General features: G+C 46.1%; 6 protein-coding genes across 6 annotated transcripts; 2 read left to right on the forward strand and 4 right to left on the reverse strand.

Moving 5' to 3' along the window:
- Nucleotides 1-1,654: 1,654 nt before the first annotated feature.
- Nucleotides 1,655-4,226, reverse strand: LOC117840482 (stem-specific protein TSJT1). The gene is made up of 4 exons (XM_034720989.2): nucleotides 3,770-4,226; nucleotides 2,997-3,237; nucleotides 2,160-2,280; nucleotides 1,655-2,073 (listed from the first exon to the last, which is right to left on the reverse strand). Exons 1-4 carry the CDS (start codon nucleotides 3,961-3,963, stop codon nucleotides 1,886-1,888), a joined length of 744 nt encoding a protein of 247 aa, XP_034576880.1. The 5' UTR covers nucleotides 3,964-4,226; the 3' UTR covers nucleotides 1,655-1,885.
- Nucleotides 4,227-4,748: 522 nt separating this feature from the next.
- Nucleotides 4,749-8,091, reverse strand: LOC117840480 (heat stress transcription factor A-2e). Its single transcript, XM_034720988.2, has 2 exons — nucleotides 7,275-8,091; nucleotides 4,749-5,991 (listed from the first exon to the last, which is right to left on the reverse strand). Exons 1-2 carry the CDS (start codon nucleotides 7,560-7,562, stop codon nucleotides 5,260-5,262), a joined length of 1,020 nt encoding a protein of 339 aa, XP_034576879.1. The 5' UTR covers nucleotides 7,563-8,091; the 3' UTR covers nucleotides 4,749-5,259.
- Nucleotides 8,092-8,604: 513 nt separating this feature from the next.
- Nucleotides 8,605-11,098, forward strand: LOC117840483 (protein LIFEGUARD 2). The gene is made up of 4 exons (XM_034720990.2): nucleotides 8,605-8,984; nucleotides 9,083-9,196; nucleotides 10,403-10,560; nucleotides 10,709-11,098. Exons 1-4 carry the CDS (start codon nucleotides 8,735-8,737, stop codon nucleotides 10,913-10,915), a joined length of 729 nt encoding a protein of 242 aa, XP_034576881.1. The 5' UTR covers nucleotides 8,605-8,734; the 3' UTR covers nucleotides 10,916-11,098.
- Nucleotides 11,099-11,247: 149 nt separating this feature from the next.
- Nucleotides 11,248-13,496, forward strand: LOC117840484 (protein LIFEGUARD 2). Its single transcript, XM_034720991.2, has 2 exons — nucleotides 11,248-12,574; nucleotides 12,677-13,496. Exons 1-2 carry the CDS (start codon nucleotides 12,316-12,318, stop codon nucleotides 13,141-13,143), a joined length of 726 nt encoding a protein of 241 aa, XP_034576882.1. The 5' UTR covers nucleotides 11,248-12,315; the 3' UTR covers nucleotides 13,144-13,496.
- A 52-nt stretch (nucleotides 13,497-13,548) lies between these two features.
- LOC117840485 (PITH domain-containing protein At3g04780) lies at nucleotides 13,549-16,472 on the reverse strand. Its single transcript, XM_034720993.2, has 7 exons — nucleotides 16,114-16,472; nucleotides 15,744-15,867; nucleotides 15,101-15,149; nucleotides 14,947-15,007; nucleotides 14,776-14,822; nucleotides 14,609-14,686; nucleotides 13,549-13,873 (listed from the first exon to the last, which is right to left on the reverse strand). The coding sequence occupies exons 1-7, from the start codon at nucleotides 16,291-16,293 to the stop codon at nucleotides 13,825-13,827; spliced, it is 588 nt and encodes a 195-aa protein (XP_034576884.1). The 5' UTR covers nucleotides 16,294-16,472; the 3' UTR covers nucleotides 13,549-13,824.
- A 3,035-nt stretch (nucleotides 16,473-19,507) lies between these two features.
- LOC117839832 (uncharacterized) lies at nucleotides 19,508-22,366 on the reverse strand. Its single transcript, XM_034720259.2, has 2 exons — nucleotides 22,144-22,366; nucleotides 19,508-21,870 (listed from the first exon to the last, which is right to left on the reverse strand). Exon 2 carries the CDS (start codon nucleotides 21,760-21,762, stop codon nucleotides 19,609-19,611), a length of 2,154 nt encoding a protein of 717 aa, XP_034576150.1. The 5' UTR covers nucleotides 21,763-21,870; nucleotides 22,144-22,366; the 3' UTR covers nucleotides 19,508-19,608.
- Nucleotides 22,367-23,918: the final 1,552 nt, after the last annotated feature.

Here is a 23,918-nt window from a genome sequence, read left to right on the forward strand (position 1 = left end):
CTACACTACTCACAACTCACTCTGATCCTTCTGTTTTTACACACTGTAGTTCTTTCAAATAAAAGAAAATTAGTTCAGGGCCGTACTATCTTGTAGTATAGTGTTTGTCCCTTTGTTAAACGGCTATTGTTTTCTTCAGATCTCTACAGAGGTAAAACCTAACGAGTACTAGCAAACTTGCGGCAGCTGCCATGCTCGTTTTGGGAGTCGTTTCTAGTACGGATCCAGCCGTGTGCTACATGATAAAGTACGCGTAGCGTAGCTAGCCAGTATACCACACGATCTAAGCTACGATTACACTCCTACTTAGCAGCGCGCGTATAGTTTATACTCGTGTAGTACAGCAGCTAGCTAGCTCGAGAGTATTCTTCTGTCGTGGCCATGGGTACGCGCGCCTGCATGCTGCATGCACCCCTCCCTCCTCGCATCGATCGCATGATCGCATCGCATGCGTGCTTCCCGCGTGCGCTGCCATGCATGCGTGCATGCTACCTAAAGCTGCCGCGCCGCGCACGCGCCGCCTAGGTGTCGCCGGCGTCCTCCGTTCCCCTCTTTTTGGGGAGCTCCTTGCTAAGCCAGCGCAACGGACCGCCAGAGGTACTCCATCAATGGACTGATCTGGAGCGTCCATCTTGGATCCGACGGCACGTGCCGCCACCAACCGGGAGCGATCGAGAAAAGCAGGCGACGCCATCTGCAGCGGTGATCAGTCTCCGGGGCAGGGCACGGTGAACAGTGAAAGAAACGAGCCACACAGGTTTTGTGAAGAGGATCAGAGGATGGAAGGAAGGAATGGGATGCGAGCCAGTCTGCCGTCTGGCGCAACCGTGAGCGACATGGCATTGAACCGGGCTTTCATTCCGTCCTCCGACGGGCGACGGTCCATGGCGGCCCATGCGCGCAAATTATTGGTGACAATCAAGAGGAATGCGCGCGCACAGCGAATGCCTGACACGGCGGTTGCATCCAACACTGTCGCCAACAGTTACGCCCGTGTCTGCCTCCCACCACTTGCTCCTCCCGGTCCTCTTGAGATACTTCTTCTTCACACAAGCATGCTCAACTGGCAGCGCAATATGCTACTACCAGTACTACTACTTTGGGTTTCAGCCAGGTCTCATAGATCTTATCTGCATGACTGCATCCAGAGTTGCAAGCCAATTGTTCAGAGACTTGCAACTAAACACGGTCTGTATTCTCAATGCAATCATTGGGCATCTGCAGACAAGAAAGCATGCCCACTGGTGACTCGAGAGGAGCCGATGGCTTCAGCAGCTCAGGGAGTGAACCAGATCGTTATTGGTACCGAGGGGTGTTTGGTTCCGCCCCTAAATTTTAGCACCCGTCACATCGAATTTTTAGATACCAATTAGGAATATTAAACATAGACTATTTATAAAACCCATTGCACAGATGGAGGCTAAATGGCGAGACGAATCTATTAAACCTAATTAGTCCGTGATTTTGACAATGTGCTGCTACAGTAATCATTTGCTAATGATGGATTAATTAGGCTTAATAGGTCTCCATACGTGCAATTAATTTTATAATTAGTCCTCCTAATTAACCTCCGACTCCGAAGATTCGATGTGACACGGACTAAACTTGAGGTCAAGCTCAAGGAACCAAACACCCCCTTATTAGTGATCAGCAGTAGACAGCAACCCATCTTCATTCAAGTTCTTACACCAAAGCAACAGCTAGTCATGCTCATTTAAACATTAGAAACCTCTGTCTTGAATTATAAACAGCGGCAGAGAACGAACAGTTTATTCAGGTAAACACTAGAACAAGACTGATGGCTTCCATATGAACATCGGTCTACTACGACAAACACCCCGGGGATATGATGCTACCTGAGCTGCTCAACACACAGATAACCAAATCAGTATTGCGCAGACCAGTCTGCAGCGCTGCCGACCCTGGGGATGCTGGTGTCCTTCTTGGCCTTGGCATCCACCGTGTACGTCGTGCCGCACACCTCGCCCTTGCTGTCCACCCTCGGCACCGGCTTCACCTCGTTCATCGGGTGCTCGTAGCTCTGCAGCCCACCGGGCGTGGTGAAGAAGAAGCCTGGTGCAGCCATAGATCAGCGCCAAGGGATCAGGTATGAACGACAGAATCGTATATGGTGGTTGCTTTGCTGATTATTCTCTTACCTTTAGGGAACGGGGCAGAGGATTTTCCGCAGGCCTTCTTCACCATTTCATCGTCGTCAGACACCACAAGACGGCCATCGGAGTCGACTCCCCAGTAGAATGGGACGTTTCCATCGGCATCCTGCAAGGTCACCAACAAGAACCATCAATTGCTTCATGCATACCAAGAATGATCACGACGACCATGAATAAGTTAACAAAATGCAGCTGTATCCGTCCTTTCGGTGTAGGATGCTGACAAGTGTTATGCTAGACAGAAGCATCAAGAACATTAATTTTAGTGAAAACAGAGTACGATGGCCGTTCTTGTTGAAGCTGATACCTAACTAACTAACTAAGGATCTCAACACCTCAAAGACCTACATGTGTCATAGTCTCATTCATGGCCATGATCAATTGATCAGGAGCAGATACTATAATCCTATCTAGCAGGAAATTGATATTGTTGATCCTGCATTATTACTCTGTATGGAAAACTTGATGATTCATTCTTTGCAGGATGTGAGTGTACAGTTTGTATAGACCGTTTGTAACCAGCCCGTCAGGCTTTCCTCTCCTGCTGGCTCATTTTAAAAAAAGAAAAGAAAACTTGATAATTCACAAGTCGGCTCAAGAAACTCAGCATTGACCCAAACTGAAGCAAAACATTCAGTTATATATGTGTAATTCAAATTCTACGTGGATCCCAAATGAACTCACAATTTTGGATTCCTATCCACAGAGTGTACTAGTACTACTAGGCACAATTTTTTTTAAAAAAGAACTAGCTAAGTTATTGTTGAAAATGTTTGCTCATAAGATGTGAATACAACAAAAGCAAAAAATTGATTAACTTACGGCAGCCATGAAGACCGACTTGGTGGAGCAATCATACAGAACAAATGCAAATTTTCCGCTTATGTCTCTCACGACTTGATCAGCCGGATAAGGACCCCTGTCCCTCAACGTCCTGTAAGCCTCAATGACGATGTTGACCTCATTAGCGCCTTTACTTAATCCATATTGCTGCTTGAGGACAGCAACGTTCTCAATTGTGCCCTGGAACATGCAGAACATGCCATCCACTGCACCAAACAACCTGCCAACACAAACGGTTCGGGTTAGGGAAGCTGCAACTCGATTAAAAGTCTTCAAGACACGGTACAGCATAATATCACTGAAAAAGGAAAAACAGTATCTGTGCCGGGCATCAGAGTAGCACTTTATCTAATGAGAATTTCCTGATAAAAGGATCAAGCGAAACGCCTGACAACAGTCATGTGAGCAGAGTTCCTGGCTCTTCAGTAACCTGATCAGGAAACTAGTTTAATCTGATTCTAGATGCTAACGCGTGGTTGGCCTGGACATGGTTGTTCGTTCCTTGCTGACTCGCTTCTGAATCCGTGCGACTGTGATCATATATTGATATCCTAGGCGTAAGCATCTCACCAAATTGTGTATGCTAACACGGGTACTAACTGCTAAGTTGAAGCAGACAATTGCATACAGGAAAATAGATAAGTGATTGATAATCATGCAGGATTGTCACAGGAGAGATGCTACACACGAGCAAACTAGACAAACACAATGACACGGCGAGGGCGATCCTGCACGATATCCGACAAGCTTACCTGGGGAGGAGCGGGCTCTGGCCGTGGGAGGAGTACGCCATGGCGCCGGACCTGCCGAGGTTGACGGTGACCGCGTCGGGGCGCGCCTCCCTGAACCGGTCCGCGAGCCCCGCCGCGCTGCCGTCCCCCGCGGCGCCCGGCTGCCGCAGCCCCTCGGGGCTCGGCGCCACCTCCCGGTCGAACACCGCCAGCATCCCGTCGCCTCTACCGAGCTGCGATCCGCGCGTCGCTCTCGCTCTCTCCACACCTCGTACGCTTCCGCTGCGAGCTTGCCCAATCTATCGCCAGGAGGATTCCGGGATGACGAGGAGAGGATCGATGGATGGCGGGCTTATATTCCGGTGGTACGTGGCCGTCGGTGGCCGGCGCCCGCGCGCGGGGAAGGCGGGAGAAGGATCGGGACTGATCCACACGGCGCCGCGGGACCCGCGGCACACCTGTCGTTGCCAGTCACCGGCCGCCGCGCACTCGTCGGGCGCGGAGAGGATAAGGACAAACGGGGATTCCTTTCAAATCAAAGAAGAAAAGGCAAACGGGAAAAAGTTGTGGAGGCCCATTTCGGGAATGGGCCCATGTAGCCATGAAACCAAAACAGCATCGAGCCAAGGGGAAACTAGTTTCTATTTCGTTTCGATACTCCTTTTCTTGACAATTGGAGTGAGAATAAAAAACTACAGTGCCAAATTTAACCATCTCGGGAAATAAATAATCTACATTTCAGATGAGTAACCATCTTGGCAGATAAATACTCTACATTTCAGAAGTTGAAAACAACTTTTGTACGCAGAGTTCCTGAAATCTGAATGTGTTTTAGGATATCTGGGGTACGTGTAAGTTCAGGTTCAGAACGTCTCAAATCACATCAGGTGAGTTTCAGCGGCACGATCACTTCAGATCAGTTGCACAGCAGAGCATGGAGCTCCACATGATAACAATTTCCCACAGCAATGAGAAAATGAAAATGAAAGACAACTTAAAATAAGTGGGGAAACCAAGACAGTTATTCACAGATACGGTGATAATATGATATATATACAGTGAAATGCCAAGTTCCGAGATGAAGTAGTTTCTCACGTAATAGGTAAATCAGCAGAGATAGAAGGATCAAGCTATCTGGTCTTCCCTCCCTACAAGGCAGGCCACTCGGCTGTATCCTGCCATTAGTTAGAACTGATACACTAATAGCCTGCCTGCAACATGACCATGGTCTTTGCTCAAACAGTGTCGGCCATGTGAAACAAATTATGATTATCTCTGGAGACCATAGAGACACCTTAATCTAAATACTTCAACTCCACATGCTGAACTGAATGTGTTATATTAACAACTGTAAAAGATAGAGCAGTTCATAGGTTGAAGGACACCTGATCAGGTCCAGGCAGCGATATAACGAGGATAACAGTAAAGATACTCGGAGCCATTGTGATAAAACAAGAGCTGCTGATGTCTGGGTTTATGTTGTTTCCATTGAGGTAGGCTACCTTCTGAGACTACATGTCCATATCATCCTGAACAACTGCATTACCAGCCTCTGCACCGAGTCCCCCCTCATGCAAAAGGTCCTCCCAGAAATCATCATTTAATTCTCCACTTGGCCTGCCTTTCAGACGCTCAGAGCCACCGGAAGAAACACCTTGTTGAACCTCAAATCCCTTTGCCTCAACAGATGAACTTTCCAGATCAGATGGAACACCATTGGCAAGTGATTCCACTGGCTCTTGTGGTTCAAACACTGCATGTGACCCTTGCTCCAGGCTAGAACCATTGCCCATGCTATCAGCTTCAGGTCCCTGATCAATGCGGCGCCTCCTCTTCTTTGAGATGGCATCCTCGAGCCCCTTCCTCATCTCGTGCTGGGAGACCAGTTGACGCATAAACTCAGGGTTCTGCATTACTCGTGCCATGAATGCCATCATGTGCTGTTGCTTCTGCTCGGTATCTTTTAATTTCTCTTCCATGGCCTGTAGATCTGACTTTGTATTTTGCTGCTCCTGCCTCAGTTTCACTACTTCAGCCATTAACAGCTGCTTGTCCCTCTTCAGCTGATCAATCTCTTCATCATATCCAAAATGCCCTACCTCAAGGTAAGAGCCAAGAGATTGCTGATTTGGAGATGAGTGTGGAGGTTTCCGGCGCCTAATGTTTTTGAGCAGGTTCCGCTGACCTCTCAGAAACCCCTCATTAGCAAATTCCCATCTGTCAGGATCCACCTTTCTGAAACCCTGCCAAACCGATAGTATCAATCACCATTTGATGCAATGGAAAAGAAAATGTTCCATTGACAGAGAATGAACCACTCAAATAATTTCAGGTCAGATAAAATGACAAAAGTGTAACTCTATGATGAGTATCAACTATTTATCTTTCACCAGTTACAGTTCACCACATGTTTCAGTTTTCATGGTTTAAATCTTAAATCTATTAGCCAATGTTCTTCTTCACCCTACACCCATTCATATTATTTTGACGCAAAGAATAGAAACCAGTTGCTCACCAAAATACTATCACAAGGCCAACAACAGGAAAGTAAGTATCAAATATATTCAGGGAGAATAAGAGCTCATTTCAAACCGTAGGGGATGGCCTGCCTGCCTGCCTGTAAAAATTGTACAGTGCATCATTTTTTAACAAAGTTGATGAATTTCGTCGGACCATATGGTGTCTGTGCAGTTCATATATGATCTCAACATCGATTGTAAGTTGTAAGAATGAAGTTAGCTGGGGTATGGGGATACCAGGTGCCAGCTTTACAAGTTTTTACAAGATCAGAAAAAACAAATTGCAGACCATAGAAGTTTTAGCATTGAAACCGGACCACTGCTTCAGGAAAATGAAGTCATCCAATTTTTATAGAAACACATATCCAACATGCACTAAGGAGCAACAAGCCCAAAATAAACTACTTCACATGAAGGACAATTCTGCATTATTTTCTATTATGCAGTTCACAAAAGATCTTAAAAAATCAGAAGTTTCGGGATTGCTAGTAATATTAAGCATTCACAGTATCTGCAGTCTCACTCTAATGGTGATAACCGAGTTAGTCTAACATACTCTCTTCTCTACAGATTTTCTTTCCACCTACAATTATATGGTTATTAGAGTACATTTGTTGGTTTCTAGGTTTTAACCAACTCTTAGCTCGTGCTATCCTACTCCTAAGCGTAATAAGTTCTTAATCAATATTCAACTAGATCCTGACTACCTTGCTTTCATTACTTCCACACAAACTTGCAACTTTGGTTTCCCAGTTCTTATATGCATATAAAGAAAACGAGCACACATGCTATCATGCTAATTGCTATAGATTAGTTCTTCATATGCACATGCTTTTCTGTGCAACAGAGCAAGCTACCGGTTTCACCTATTATTCAAAAATCACAATTGATGAATGCTGGCAATTCTCAAATCCTAACTGCAATTCACTCCACCAATAAGGAAATAGGATCTCAGGCCAACGCATAATAGTACATACGACCAAACATCAATGGAGTTAATAACTTACATAAGTGTTCAGCTGCCGAACGAAGCTGGAGAAGTTGTTGTGCTTGAAGTACCTTGGCAGCAGCACCGTCCCGAAGATATGAGGATCCCAAACTATGAAGCTATTATTGGTGGCGCTCCAAGAGACAACAGCATCCGTGGTTGGGTCATCGACCATGTCATATGTCTTGGTTAGGAACGGCGGCGGGCCACCATCATGGAGCCCATCCATTGGCCTAGGCTGGCCGTTGGCAGTGACCTCTGACGGTCGGCTCTCCACCTTGACAGAATTCAACATCCCGTGGTTCATGGCAGCCCCATCAACAGATCAAACCAACAATCTCACCTCAGCAAGGAGCAGAACTAGTATGTAATATTGGTACACCTTTGTGCCCTGGGACCAGAAATGGTTTATCTAATGTTAGCACAGGCTGCTACTTGCCAACTGCCAAGCCTCAGATACTACAAGACACGGTTCAGGCGTGACAAAAGCAAGAAGTATGGGCACAAGAACAAGGTGCAGGGAAGCAGACAGGCGTAATAACCCCGGTCTTTTCACGAACACTTCAGTTCACCCCATCCCGACCCGCGCACACCTAACAGCAGCAGAATCACTCCCCCAGTGGACAGAAATCACAGCACTCGGACATGTGAAACGCACCAAGAAGAGAGAAGCCGCGTGACCACCCAGAGCCCTGACGCCAAACCAAAAGGGAGATCTCTCCGAGCAAGGTCATGCGCCGGTACCGCGAACCAAATCAGGGGGCATCGACGGGAGTGACCCACAGCCGGACAGCCCCGAAAGAAAGCGCAAAGAGCCCCAAGCCCCCCCCCCCCCCCCCCCCTCTCTCTCTCTCTCTCTCTCTCTCTCTCTCTCTCTCTCTCTCTACCCCTCGCCCCTAGAGAGCGAAACCAGCAGCACGGCCGCACCTGAGACCGAGACGGCGAGCTCGGTCGGTCGCCCGGGATCACGAGGGCGCGCGCCCAAGTGGCGGGAAGCGGCTGCCGCTTTGAGATAGATAGACACGGAAGGTGGACTAGGGATCCGGCAAGCGGTGGTGGAAGTGGAAACGCAAATGGGGATGGAAATTCTTCAGCACCTGGGGGAGATTTGGTAGGGAGAGAGCTCAGAACGAAGACGACGACGCGGCGACACGCGTCAGGCTCAGGTGGGCAGAGAGCGATGGCGGCTTGAGCCCACTCTCTTATCACGGGCCGCATGCGCATGCAATGGGCCATAAATGGACCATCTCCCGCGCTCAATTCGGCCCACATAACAATTCCTTACCCTCGAAGGCATCCGCATCGAGAAGGTCGTTTGTTTTGGTGGTCTTCTTTCCATCCACGTCTTCCAGCCAACAAACAACAAGCAGTTTGCTTTCCGTCTTCGTCCTGTCTTTGCCAGTTGCCAGTCGCCACCCGCGTCGTCGTCTCCGTCGGCGTACGAAACCCTAGCGAGGCGATCTCAAGAGGCCAGCGGCGATGTGGGGGTACCAGAAGGCGCCGGACCTCGAGGCCGGCGGGTCGGAGCTGCTGTACCCGGGGATGACGGAGAGCCCCGACCTGCGGTGGGCGTTCGTCCGCAAGATCTATGTCATCCTCTCCGTCCAGCTCGCCATGACGGCTGTCGTCTCCGCCTTCGTCGTCAAGGTGCCCGCTATCTCCTTGTTCTTCGTCTCCTCCAACGCCGGGATCGCGCTCTACATCTTCCTCCTCATCCTGCCCTTCATCGGTAAGCCCAGCTCCCCCTCGGGTTTTGGGATTTTTTTTAATGAACTGAAATTGGTGTGTAACCTTGATGTGTTTGGGTCTGCTTTCGTTTGTGTGCAGTGCTGTGCCCTCTGCACTACTACCACCAGAAGCATCCGGTTAATCTGCTGCTGCTTGGCCTCTTCACCGTCGCCATCAGCTTCGCCGTCGGCATGACATGCGCCTTCACCAGTGGTAACTTATTCAGTTGTTTACTTGCTCTAAAATCATCGTTAAGTGTGACAGCGTGAATGAATTTATATAGTTGGTCTAATTGAGCATCTCGAATTGATTTTGAGGCAATCAGTGATTGTAGCAAATTGGAGCTTATGTTTGCATTAGGATTTCCCTTCTTTCATGGTCCTGTAACCGAATTATGGACTTCTTCTGGTTGGTATACCTGATCAGTCAGAAAATTTCAGCAAGTGAATGAATGCTAGCAATGAAATCCAGTCTTAACATTCTAGATCTGTTCTGTGTTTACAACCACAAGCATATAGTTGGAATGCTGGAGTCCATACAAGTTGATGAATGTTTCGGCCGAAAGAATGTGATATACCACAGAACCTGCAAAACTAGAATTCATCTGAAGTTCTCCCATTCATAGATCCATTTTTAGATCACAGGTTTGTGTGTAGTGTATTGGCAGCTCCGTAGCAAGCTTAGAAGCTTTAGATCAGCCTGCACAAATTTTGAGCAAACATGATGCTAGTTACCGTGGTCTATTATAAACTTTAGGTGTAAGCATCTCTGTGATGTGCCCATCCAACACAAAGGCATTTGGTATGTTGCACCGTCTGTGTCTTTTTTTTTTAATATCATTGTTAGTTCTTGTTTAGGCTTCATTGAAAGGCTGTCCAGTAGTGAAAACCTTTATTTTTTTCTCCTATTGTGACAAAGAAACCAATGAGTGAAAAACCTTCATCTTGTTTCTCCCTTTTACACGTTTATATTTTTCGAGCTCACATGCTCCGGTAGAAGTTGGAGTTTTGTTAGGTCTTTCTTTTAGAGAATAGAGATACATATCCTTTGTTTGTTTCTACCTTTATAGTTGTTTTTATGGGCACCGCATAGCAGTGCAACTCCATGCGGTCATTGTTATGAACTTTTTGACAGTACAAACAAAATATGTCTATAATCTAGCCTAGATAAATTACATGTGTCTATTATGCACATATGTATAATGTCCTGAAGTTCGAAGTGCCCTTTGACATATTGCAAAACTATGAAATGAGACCACTTCCTTTTGTCTGAAGTTAATTCATCTACTGACTGGATTGCTGCCATTTGTGATTGCAATATGCTTTGCTGATGTTCTCATTTTGAACATGTTTAGGTGTTCGTATCAATTCAAATTTTGTTCTCTATGAAGGAATTGATTGCAGTATGTTATGTGTACAGGAAAAGTCATTTTGGAGGCTGCAATTCTTACAGCAGTGGTGGTGATCAGCTTAACTGCTTACACTTTCTGGGCTGCAAAGAGGGGCCACGACTTCAACTTCCTTGGACCCTTCCTGTTTGCTGCTCTCATGGTGCTCATGGTGTTTTCACTAGTCCAGGTTGGATGGCTGAACCTTGTTTCCCTTGAATACTGTATCTTTATTATGCCATTTTTTTTCCGTGGTGGATTTTTTATGGATCATCTAATTACCTATTTGCTTATGCTGATTTATGATGCACGATACTAATAGAGCTTTTGCTGCACAGATCTTTTTCCCACTGGGCAAGATCTCTGTGATGATATATGGTGGACTGGCGTCGCTTATCTTCAGTGGCTACATCATCTATGACACGGACAATATCATCAAGCGCTACACATATGATGAATACATATGGGCTGCAGTTTCACTCTACCTCGACGTCATCAACCTGTTCCTGTCTCTGCTGCAAGTGCTGAGGGCAGCGGATAGTTGAGCTTGCCAAGCTTTCTCTTGAGAACGTACATTTGTGCATATCACAAATTCCATGAATGCTCATGGGTACTCCAATTTCTAAGTAGATTCTGTCGTTGCTACCGTAGTTAAAACGTTGTGTATGGAACCACCAAAACTGTTTACCAGCTTCTGAAAAGATGAAATGCAGTTTTATTTCTATGCACGATCAGAGTATGAATGCCGGTGTGCTGCACTGTGTAAAACGACCTGATTTTTTGTTTATTTTATTTTCATCTTCTTTGGTGAAGCATTCAAACGCATTGCTGAACGTAGATGCTCTGGTTTGCAAATTGGTATGAATGCACAATCGTGTATGCACAGAATCTGGTCATATCCTACCCGACGAAGTTTTCCAAATCTTCATCTAACAATGCCACTCCTTTGAAAAATGCTGGTAATAGGTAACTGGACGCGACGTGATGAAGACGCTACCTGTGCATCTGAAGTCTGCTATTTGTGAAATACTCGGCTAAAGTGATACTGTATGCTGATTGCTGAATCAGCATAAAGAGCCATTCACCGATTGGCGATCCTGGTGCCCACTGAATGTGGTTGCTTATTCAGTAGTCAGATATTGTTGCAGCCCTGAAATCCTGGGAATCATGCAGCCTATTTCTTTTTTTTTTCAGAATATGTATAGATTCTCTCGCGCCACTTTCTTGAGTGAAATTGCAGCACTCTTCAGGCTTGATTCATTGGCCTAAACATCTAAACTTAGACTCTGTTTGTTTGAGCTTTATCTTTCCAAACTTCCCAGAAAATTAGCTTTTAGTTTTTGCTCCCTAGAAGGGTGACTTTCCGAAAACTGTCTTTTGGAAAGCTAACACCGTTTGACAACCTAACTTTTGGAACGGTAGGATGGAGTGTGTTCTGTGGGGTCCACATGTCAGGTTTCTTCGACCTTGGATGCCGGCCGGAGGAGGAGATTTGGAGGAGCGGCGGCAGGAAGGAGGGGGTGGCGGCGGGTGAGGAGGAGATCGTGCCTTCAAATTAAGTTGAGAAAAGCTGGCAATTTCTTTCTTTTCTTTCTTTCTTTCTTGAGATAAGAAAAAGAAAAAGCTTGGTTTCTTGCAACGGAAAAATATATACCAGAAAGTTCTGTAGTACTGTATACCACAATGATGATTCGTCGAATGTACAACCGGAAACCCGACATTTTGACCGCACCAAGAATAGAAGTCCCCCTGCAGTTCCCGCCATGTTTCTCCACCACCCAAAGCTTCCGATACGCCTAAACATCCCTCCCCAGCGCAACCCATCCCATCAATAATCGACGAGCCACCAGAACCGACCACCGGCTCGCCGTCTCCCTCTCCTTCTCCCTGCTCTCGGGCACGCGGGAGACCGACGAGGAGGCGATCTGCAGGCAGGCAGGCAGCCATGGGTAAGCACGGCAAGTGCAGCCACGACGCCGAGGCCTGCTACCCGCCGGGCGGCATGTACCCGTACATGATGGAGAGCCCGCAGATCCGGTGGGCATTCGTCCGCAAGGTGTACATGATCGTCACCCTGCAGCTTCTGCTCACGGTGGCCGTCGCCGCCACGGTCAACCTCGTCGGCGCCATCGGCGCCTTCTTCCGCTCAGGCACCCGGGCCGCGCTCGCCGCCATCATCGGCGTCATGATCTCCCCTTTCATCGGTACGTCGTCCGGCGGCCTCATTAATTCTCGTCGCGTCGCACGAGATGCAAATATATACATATACATATATATAAATATCGGTGCATTTATATATTCCGCAGTGATGATCCCGATGATCCTCCTGCGGAAGCGGCACCCGATCAACCTGGTGCTCCTGGCGCTCTTCACCTGTTGCCTGAGCTTCAGCGTCGGGCTGGTCTGCCTCTACGCGAATGGGGTCATCATACTGGAGGCGGTGACCATCACGCTGCTGGTGGTGGCCGGCCTGACCGCCTACACCTTCTGGGCGGCCAAGAGAGGCTACGACTTCGAGTTCATGGGGCCATTCCTGGTGGCCGCGGTACTCATCCTCATGGTCTTCTCGTTTGTGAGGATCCTGTTCCCGATGGGCAAGACGGGGACGATGGTGTACGGATGCATCGCCGCGCTGGTCTTCTCGGGGCTCATCATCTACGACACCGACAACCTCATCAGGCGCTTCAGCTACGACGAGTACGTCATCGCCGCCATCGAACTCTACCTCGACATCATCTACCTCTTCGAGGCGATCCTCAGAGTGCTTAAATGAAGCCATCGACGGATGAGACAGCTCTGCCGGCTGCCAATCGTGAGGATGAGACAGCTCTGCCGGCTGCCAATCGTGAGCATACTAGATCATACTGTATGTTATGTATAAGCTACCAGGATGGGTTGCGAAGAATTTGCAAAGACAATCTGTATTTTTAGATAGGATAGAACAGAACCACTGTGATTGGACATTACCGTGGAAATGTTAGCCAATATAATCCAATTCGTTTACTTCACAGCAGCCGCAAAAATACACCATCAGGCCAGCAACGGACCGTGTGAGTGTGACAAATTGCCGCGACAATGCATTCATCAGCTTCAGAAATGTTCACTAGAAAACCAAACTTCCCAGGGACGAAACATTGCTTGCAAATTTAGCAAGACCAACGAACGAACAATGCATGCATGGAGTAATTTGGGTTCATTCGTGAAATGAATTCAGATTTCTGGGAGGGGAAAAATATCGTTTCATCAATCACTCACACCCAAGCCATACATAGCAGGACTACAAGGTGCCAAGAGACAATAGCTTCGGCATCACCAGACTCACTCTTTGAATTCAGCATGTATAAAAATACGCCAAAAAGTTGGCCAGGATCAACTAGAAATTGCTCAATTCAACAGTTAACTGTTTCTAATGTGCCATACGCTGACTGGAACATGCTCAAACTTTGTATGGTCTTTAGTGCTCTTCTATCTTCTTCAAGTCCTTCATATTTGTTGTGTCCACGCTGCATGAAAACCAAACAATTTTAGCTTTAGGAAAACAACAATTTACATCATACATGCACTTGTGAAGGCATTAGAAACTATAGTTCACAATGACTAAAGATGGACTCCCTCCCCCACAAGCACAATCTGATCTGATTCAGTAAAATGATTGCTTCTAACAATTCCATTTTGACTAAAATGGCCAGTTACTAAATCGAGCAGAAGTTTTTCCTAGCTACTTTTTTCTGATATACCTAAACATAATATGCCTGTACAAATGTGCAAGCACATAAGGCCTATTTTTCAACCCTACATCTGTTGCAAAGTTAAAAGGCCACGATGGGAGAAACAGTAAAATACATAGCTGGATCAATCAATACCCAAAGGCTGCCCTTGCAACATCACACAGGTATATATCTTACTGATCAGTGATCACTGAGCAGCTAATCAGTCTGAATGTCTATGTATATGGCCTGACACTAATTGTCGCAAATCCAATTAGCTCATAGATTTTCCAATTCCTGTTCTTATTCCAGAAATGCAATTTTGCCTTCCCCAAATAAGTTAGTGACATTACAGCCTGGATCTCCTTCAGTCACTTTTACTTTAGACAACTACCATCCTTTTCCTATCTTATACACACTAACAAGGCTTCTTGCCAACAAAAAAAATGTAGCACCGACCAAAACGGAAACAGAATAGTATGTACCCAGTGCTGATACTCTGTAAGCAAACAAGTGAAAAGAAAAACTTACGTTGTTCCATAAAGCGCAATCTTGTGGATTTTTGTGACATCACTTCCACTTTGATTGTCCTCAATAAATATAGTCAGGCTGAAATGATAAAACAATAGACCATTAAAAACAGTGATAGAACACAGAAATAAGGGAGCAAAAGCACACAAACCATTAATATGACATACCTGCGAACATTTTGGAACTTGACATATTTTAGTGTCGCGGGTTTGTTCTGCAGTGAAGAAATGCCAAGATTCATCAGTGTGGAGCAAAACTATATAGCCGTGATGTAAAAAACACAGATGACCTTCAATTAACATATTTACAAGTAGAGTGTTATTCAGAAGACAACATACCTCTGCCAAGTGATCGGCGGATAGATCAAGAGTGTCACTTGGTGGATAGTCATTTACATTGCTGCCATTTGTTACACAGAATTACAGTTAGACCAAATAGAAAAGATAATGTACTTTGAAAAGCTCAAACTATTCCAGTCAAGAGGCCATATACCTGAAACCCATATGCTCTTTATTGGAGAAGAGTTTGACTGTTTTGGGGCCTGTGATGACAAAAGAGACATTATTATTTGAAAAACAGGGACAACCAGAAAATTGTGGTGACAGATCAACATGCAGTTCCATCAACAAAGAGATTGTCTGAATATTATCCCATGCATTATTGCAATCGGAAACAACAGTTGAATAAATCAACCTTATTCTATAAGGAAATTCACACATACAAAAAAAGACCGAGAGTTAAATTGTAAGCATAATGGGAACATGTTTTCAATTAGGTCCAAATGCAATCCGCATATTTGTTTGAAAAGTACAGGGTGGCAATAAAATGGTGACAACACCCATTGAAACATTTGCAGTACCAATGCAAGTAGACATAGATGCAAGCAAGCACCTCCATTGCAAGTCTGAACACAAGGGAATATGAAAAAAAAAGTTGAGGAGCACATGACCACAATTAGGAAAGCATTATAAGAGGTCACCTAATCAGGAGCAAACAGTAATTCATGAAACCACAAACATGAATCATGTGCTCTTGCTATCACTATTGCATTTAACTTAGGAAAGTACTAGACATACCCACTTAACTTAAGCTGTCAATTGGGCGCAAATCTAGCCTCAACGCACGCAAAACTCACCTTCTTCCTCGGGCCCTTTGAAGAGCGCGGAATGCAGTTTGACCACCTGCATGAAGGGGATGTAGATCAGCAGCTGCTCGTCCGAATCGCTGGCGAGGTACAGCCCCTCGTCGTCCCTGTAACCCTGCAAGCAGCACAACGCAATCGCCATTAGAAACTCGCAGCAGATAAATACAACACGATCTCGCTAACCACGAGCGATCGGGTACGACGCCAGTACGCCACCACCGACGAAACCCTAGGAAAATCTTCCCAAACAACAGGGGAAAACAGCCCACCGAAATCGCGGGAAGAACACCAGAATCTAAAATCCTTTGTAACCAGAAGAGGGAGGGACCAATCGAGCTAGGGTTCGACCGGGCAAGCGTACCTGCTTGAGCGCGTTGGTGATGCTGTGGGAGGAGTCCTGGTTGAGGCACTCGACGCCGGTCCAGTCGATGAAGTCGGCCAGATCCACCTGCCCGCGCGGCACCTGCACGGGCGCGGCCGGGGCGGCGGGGGCGGGGGCCGGGGTGGCCGCGCCGGCGGCGGCGGTGTTGGCGGCGGCCATGGGTTGGCTCGGCTTCCCGAAGCTGCTGGTAGGGCGGGCGCGCGGCGGGGAGGGAGAGGGAGAGCCGGAGAGGCAGGAGGTGCGGTTCGTTCGAGAGGTGCTTCGCGTGCCTGCGCGCGTGCGGGAGGGAAGGTGGACGAGCGAATCCGGCTGGTGAGGTGACTTGCGAGTTGAGTTGCGGCCGGGTGGGGTGGGGTGGGCCGGTGGGATGCTGATATCTTTCCGTGACGCGGTGCGGTCGGGCCGCGTGCGTCAAAGGCGGTTAGCAGTCGAACTCGTATTCCTAGTCCCTGTACAATGGACAAGAGCTCCAAAATTAAAAATGGTCTGCAACTCGTTAAAGAAAGGGACAAAATGAATTCCCCTCCCTCTCTCCGCTCTATCTCCCCCACACGCTCTCTGAAAAAAAATGATGTACTGGTGCATCATGTATGAGAACTTGATACCGGCGATCCTCCGGCCATCCACCACCATGCGCATAGCCGATGCGAGAGGAAAGCCTTACGACGCCACTCGTATGCGTGAGGCCCTCAATCTCATATTGAGGTGGTGGAGGAGAGAGATGCAAGTGGTCGGTTGAAGCATTAAGAATTAAAAGAAAGAATTTTAAAAAATTTGGGCGAAAAAAGAAAGAATTTAAATTGCAAGCTTTATTTGTGAGAACAAGGATCCAAAGTTAAGGACTTCGTCGGAGTTGCTAAAGGGTCCAGTCCAAGCGAAGCATCAAGCATCTCCCCTGCCAGTGGCAAAGCTCCCTACTAGATTAATGTAAAGTAGCAACAAAATACTAATTCATTGTGAAGTTAATTGTTGCTTTGAGTTCGTCAGCTTAGTTCGGTAGAACTAGAACGAGACCCCGTATAGTCACCATACCCAATTTATGAAAGTAGTTGAGACAAATCTACACGCATGATTTTTTTATGTCTCTGATCAAATAGGACTATACAATAAGGCTGATATCGAGATAAAATAATCAGTGGATCGGATTCAGATCAATAACGCAGGTTCCGTTTGGATCTTTGGAATTAAATTACATTCTAATAATCATAATTTAGACATAAATTGATTAATCTAATATAGTTGTACGTGGAATATATTTGTATATTATTGTTGGTCGAACGAGAGAGATATTTATATGCTGCACTTCTACTATAGGGCAACGAGTCGAAGAGCGTGTTATAGGTTTCACATTAGAAACATAGTATGGGGATTTATAGAATTAATTTCCATCTCCCACCTCTATGAATTTAAGATAGGCGTGTATCTAAACTTTGGAAAGTTGTGGAATAAGATATATAGCCTATAGATTCCAATTCCTTCAAAATGAAGGGATTTTGAAGGGATCCAAACAGGCAGAAAAAATAACAAAAAAAATCTCTCGGCCACCAATTTGGCAACGACGCTGATGTTAGTTCAGAAATGGGCAAGAGTTTCAAGGTTGGCGACCTATATAGCATACAATTTATCAACAGTCACCACGTACATAACACAAGGGCAGGCCGATTTCACATAATCTAAGGTTACATGAAGACAGGAGATTCCACCATTTTCTGTCACCAATTTACCATCAGCAATGAATGGAAACGGGCAAGTGCACAATATTTCACCACTGAAATTTGGTGGTTCTGATTATGTGGAGGACCTTACTGTGAGCTCTACAAAGGATGCATTGGTGGCTTCACGTCCAGGGTTTGTCATACATCCGGAGTTGCAGCAGCCGATAGGGAGGATAATACTGGTGGTTCTGCCATCTTTCCAGAAAAACTGGGTATACCTCGTCCTATATCTGGATAACAGGTACTGAAATATAACACCTTTGCTTCAGCTATTAATAATATGAGCGCACAAATGTATGCAAACAGAATCAAACAGACACGCAATTGCAGAGTGGATCCAAGAGTAGAGTGCGAACCTGGAGGCTGCAGTTAGAACAAAGAGGTTTCAACCTTTGAGACAAGTAAACAATGGAGTTCTTCATTTTCTTGTTCCTCTAAGCCGGATCTTATATTTTTCTTCTTGATCTTTTTTACTTTCTGCCTCGTCTCAACTGATAGAGTACCTGACAGGCTGCCAAGAAGATATTATTGCCTGCACTCATATTGTAAGTCCATAAGAAGACATGGTGCACTGTTCATCCAGGAGCAATTTGTCATCACACTCTTACTGTAACACCTAGCAGATGCCCCAGTGGTCCATGCAATGTTGGGGTGTTGGTGTGCTTCCACATTGAAAGTTTAAAGTGAGAAGCACTAGCATACAGGGACCAAGTCATGAAAGTATGAAAAAACAGAGGACCAATGTTAAGGTGCTATATACAAAGTTAGAAACTTAAAAATATGAAAGTGACCCAGCCTGCTTTTGTAGTGCATAACATAAATAATCAAGAATGGATACAAATATAGTAGTGCATAGTTCAGGCAGAGCACCCAGGTACAATTTAAGTAATGACATACTCCTAGATAGCAAAGATTGCTCTTTTTTCTCGAACTACGGAGGAGAGCTGCGCGTCATTTCATAAAGGTAGAAGAAAATATATGGGTTTGGCTAGTCCCTACCCAGGTACAAGAACACCCACACACCACAGCAGCAATTATATTAAGGCTCCACCAGATTTAGGAAGAGGTGACCAAAAACCTACAGAGCCTAAACTCCCAGGGGCGGCGACCTGGACACTAGCTCTTGCAGCCTGGAAGCCCCAGCCATGCACCATAGGCCGCCCTCATTGCTTATAGCCCTAAGAACCTCCTGAGTTTTTGGCCTAACCTTTTCGAACACAATCATTTCTGTGTTTCCAAATCTCCCAGGCGACCAGAATTATCAGAGAATTAAGGCCCTTATGCATTTCCTTAGGTACAGCCAAAAAAGTTCTCCACCATCCAAAGAAGCGGGTCTCAGGAGATTCAGGGGCTAGATGTATCAGACCCAGGTGTTGGAAAATCAGAACCCAAACCTGACGGGAGAAAACACAGCCGACCAGTAAAGTAAATGATGTCACAAAAATGACACGGCAATGTCAGAAAAGTAAATGATGTTATGCAGAAAAGCTTAGTCACTCGTCATATTTGCTGCTGGAGGTCTATCTAGATCATACAACCCTCTCATTATCTTTTCTGCAGGTCTTTCTACTATTCTACTAGTATAATAGATGGCATTTTTTATGGGAGTAATGAGATAGTATTTCTTGAGAACTTTCAACTCAAAACAATGTATCCTCAAAGTTCAAACATTGTACCAAATATGGAGTTCAAATCATCAATGGAATTCCTCTCTTTGTCATAGTACAACGACTAAAATCTAAAAGCCTGTCTACGACCCTCAATCTAGCCCCTCTAACAATATGTTGCTCACATTGTCATCATCCACTGTCTGGTAGACTTGATCAACTTCTCTAGCCTTCTCGCCACCAATGTTGCCAACCAAGACCTGATGTGTCCTTGAATCAGGTACCCACCCCTTTTCTAGCATTTGATCTAGAAACTTGCATGCCTCATTCTTGAAGCCTTCTTTAATAAGGCCGTAAATAATAATGTTATATATTCTGGGGCTCACGGTTCCACTTGTACTTACCACTTTCAGTAAACTTTGTGCAACCATATTAAGAAAAGAAAAAAAGGCCATATCATTGACTAACAATTCAAATGTCTCTTGGTCAGGAACAAGGGCCTGATTCACCATTCTGTTGAACAAGATAGCAGCCTCAAAAATTGTTTCCTTGGTGAGGAAAGAGCGCAACAGACTAGTGTATGCGTACCCATCCAACAGATAACCTTCCATCACCATTTGTGCAAAGAGAACCAATACATCCTTCTCCTTCTTCAAATGGAGTAGTGCTTGAATAATTACGTCATAAGTGAAAAAACTACAAAAAGTGCCGGTGCAAACAGCTAATGAACGCAACTGCACTGCTTCGCGAATCCTTCCCGACAAGCAACTCCCTTGAATTAGCATATCAAGTGACTTGTTTGTCAGACTGCAACCTCTTTTAGAGTGATATTTAAAAACCTCAATAGCTTCTTGGATCCTCTCTGTGTGACACAAAACCTCAACAAGTTGTGAGAAAGATTCTGAATTCAAGGACAAGTTTCTAACACTTACCCTTCTGAACATACCTAAGGCATCTATGTACAATCCTAATCGACAGTAACAAGATATAATGGCAGAATAGGTACTCTCATCCGGTGTAAATGAAGAAACAACCATTCTACCAATGAGCTCAGATGCTCTTCTAATGTTTCCTTCATTGCAGAAGTGAGTTATAACAATGTTCCATGACTCACAATCAACCAAACCTCTGTTGTGCAATTTCTCAAGATATCTTACTGAATCCTGCAATCTGCCATCTATGCACAACCATCTCAGCAGCACATTATATGGTTCTGAATCTGTGACGTCATTTTCCTCCAGAAAGCTCAAAGCCTTGCGGAACTTGGATGATGTACAGTAGCAATCCACAATGTCTGCATATGCACTTGCCATTGGAGCATGACCTGATGCTATCATTTTGTTAAGCATCATTATCGCATCATCCAATAGTTGATTCTCACATAAGCATCTAATGAGGGCACTGTACAAATGCATATCCAACTGAAGGCCATTGTCTTCCATCATTTGATGCAACTTAATCGCCTCCTTGACTTTACTGAACTTGCAAAATAGGGGAATTACTTGAGCATAAAAACTACTATCAGGGGTGCATCCTAGTTGCAGCATCTTACAAAAGAGTTCCACTGCTTCATCTGCTCTGTTGTGAGAACAAAGCGCCATGATGAGTATCTCAAAGGTATGGCTGTTAGGAGAACATCTCTTCTTGCTCATCCTGTCAAACTGAATCAGTGCCAGGTCTACACGGCCAGATTCACACAAGGCCTGAATTAACCAATTCAGTGTTTCCACATCAGGAAGCAGTCCAGACTTCACAATCTCCATGTACACAAGCATGAATGACCGCAGGCCACTCCCTTGCTTGACCAGACCACGCAGCACGCCATTACAAGCTGAGACTGATAACTTGAGCTTGGCAGAGGTAGCATGCTGGATAACCAGCAAAGCTTCATCAAATTGGTTCTTACTGCTAAGGGACTGAACCAATTCATTCAGGGCTTGCTCCAATGCAGGGATCCTAAATCTGACCATCTCACCGAGGAGGCTGTCCATATCATCCCGATTTTCAGCAGCAGTAAGCTTGGAGATCATACAGCTGTAGGTGTCGACCGTACGAACGTTGTACCTCTGATGTGAAGCCCATCTGAAGATCCTCAGAGCCAAGCTAGAATCAGAAGTAGAATCAATAACCCGGGTCAGCCTCTCTGGCTGCAGATTGCTATTGAGCGACCGGATCGCCGAATCAAACTCAGAAGAACTTCCTGTATCAGCAGAAGAAGCCATATCTGAGCACGAACGGTACATGAGTTTGACTGATAGCAGGCGCCATCTCGCAGGCCGTACGCGAGACACAGCCTTCAGAGCCATCGAAGCAGCCACATGGTCACAGCATCATGCGAAGCTGGAAATGTACAGCTTGTGGGTTCGCGCTGAGGTTTGGCATCTTTACCCTCCTACGAGCGCGCGATTCCCCCGCTGTAATCAAGATGAAAACGAGAAATGGAAACGTAATCAGAATCGGGCACTGCCGGAATTCAGAGAAGTAAAAGGGCCAGTAAAACTGAAGTAACAACACTGGATGGTTCGACTGAACCTCCAATGGTTTTGAAGATAAACTAATAACTTGCATCAGTGATCCATGCCCGAATGAAAGAGCCGGATTCGAGAGCTCACGGCGAAGGGAAGATGGTACGGGACAAGATTAAACGAGCAGACGGCCACCCGGTCAAGCTGGGAGGCTTTCCTTACCGACGAGACGAGGAGGTGAGGTGAGCACCGCGTGGCGCTCCGGAGGAAGGGAGATGGCCGGCGCGGGCCGCGCTGGGTGGGGGCGTGCTCGGCGCGGAGGCCAAGATTGGCTGCCCGGCGCCCCCACGCCGCGCCGCCGGTCGTCGTCGGTAGGGGAGGGTCTGTCTCTAGACCAGGGGTGATTGAGGTCGAGTGGAGGAGTGTGCGGGCGCCGGGCGAGGCACAGCCCAGGTGCGAGCGAGGCCACTCAAGCGAGCCCGCGAGCGAGGCAGGTGGGCCGGCCCGGGCTGACGGCCCGGGCTGCTTCCGTGTACCGCAGGCCGCAGGCAGGCACAGTGCGGCACCGGCACACGACCGAGGGTCGACGGTGAACTTCCGCCGTCCTCCTTCCCACCGCCGCGGAGTCGCCTCGGGTGAGAGAGAAAGGGAACGGGCAGGAAAATGGAGAGTGGCGTGCGGTGGAAGGGAGATAGGATGACTCGCAGCCGTAGGATCCGGATCCTGTATCTTAGCATTACCGATTCACAGTATGGCTGCGGTTGCTCTTGCACGTTGTACCTAGAGCAGCCTGTAGCCCTGTATAGCCTGGCAGAGTGGCCGTCCATGTGCCGGAACGCTGCCCAGACTGCATCCAACTGAATGAGAAGCTTTTGCTGGTCTCTAAATGAATTTTACACAACCAAAGGCAATAGTCACGAACCGAACCAATAAATAAGCATTGCTGGACTCTGGGGTTAGTGGGATTCCATCACTTGCAGGCCAAGGAGACGACAGACCTTAGCAAGCAGACCAAAACCCAGCACCAGCAATGGAAGCTTATGCTGTATCCAAACAAAAATTATGACAGAGCAGTAGAGGATTCCACTATATCCTTTATACAGCGTATACAGGCAGAAACAACAACGAACGAATCTTGTGATTTCCAAACCAGTCGAGACATGAAAGGGCTCACAGTTGCTATTGTCAACATCCATTTAGTTCTGTTAACTCATTGTAAGTCAAGTTACAAGAGACGAACTTGATGAAGTTTGTAACTTATTGTAAAAGGGACCTGACCATCCAAAGTCCAGAACCAAAAAGATCAGGACCGATGCAATAAAAAAGATTCAAACGAATCTGAAAGCTTCATCCTCAGGAAAAATAAAATTTCAAGCAGACCAAGCAGCTCTGTGCTTTTCATGAGTTGATTAGACATTTGGAATGAGTTTGGAAACTCAGACTTATGCTCTGTGCTTTTTATTATCTCCAGGACCGAAAACGTGAAGCTGTAGTTTTGGAGCATCAAAGAAAAGTTCAGGAAGCCATCAAAGCAAATGCAAGAGTACCTGATGAGATGGAGATGAAGACCATAAAAACGATGGGAGCTATGGAGGAAGGGAACCTTGATTCACAGGTTTGCATTGTTTGCCTTCTGGACATACTTTGTATCCTACTGCCTTTCTATCGTTGTAACATGACAGTAGCTGTGTATCCACATAGTTACTGGATTGGTGAGGGGGTTCTCAGAATCCAGCTGGGACCTCGCATAACTGTGACAATTTTTTAGTGCTGCTCTTGAAAGACCTATAGTTACATTCAAATAATCTTGTTATATATATTCTGGACCATATAGAACACTATCAAAAATTTTCAAATAATCTCATAATATTTATCGAATTCCAAATTCATTTAATTTGTAGTTGAGTATGGGGCTGTTCGGCTAGACTTATAAGCCGGCTGAAAAGCTGAAACGGCTGATTTGTTGTGAGAGAAAAATATTGTTCTGTGGCTGATAA

The sequence above is a fragment of the Setaria viridis genome, chromosome 9, assembly GCF_005286985.2.
Source record: "Setaria viridis chromosome 9, Setaria_viridis_v4.0, whole genome shotgun sequence".
Lineage (NCBI taxonomy): Eukaryota > Viridiplantae > Streptophyta > Magnoliopsida > Poales > Poaceae > Setaria > Setaria viridis.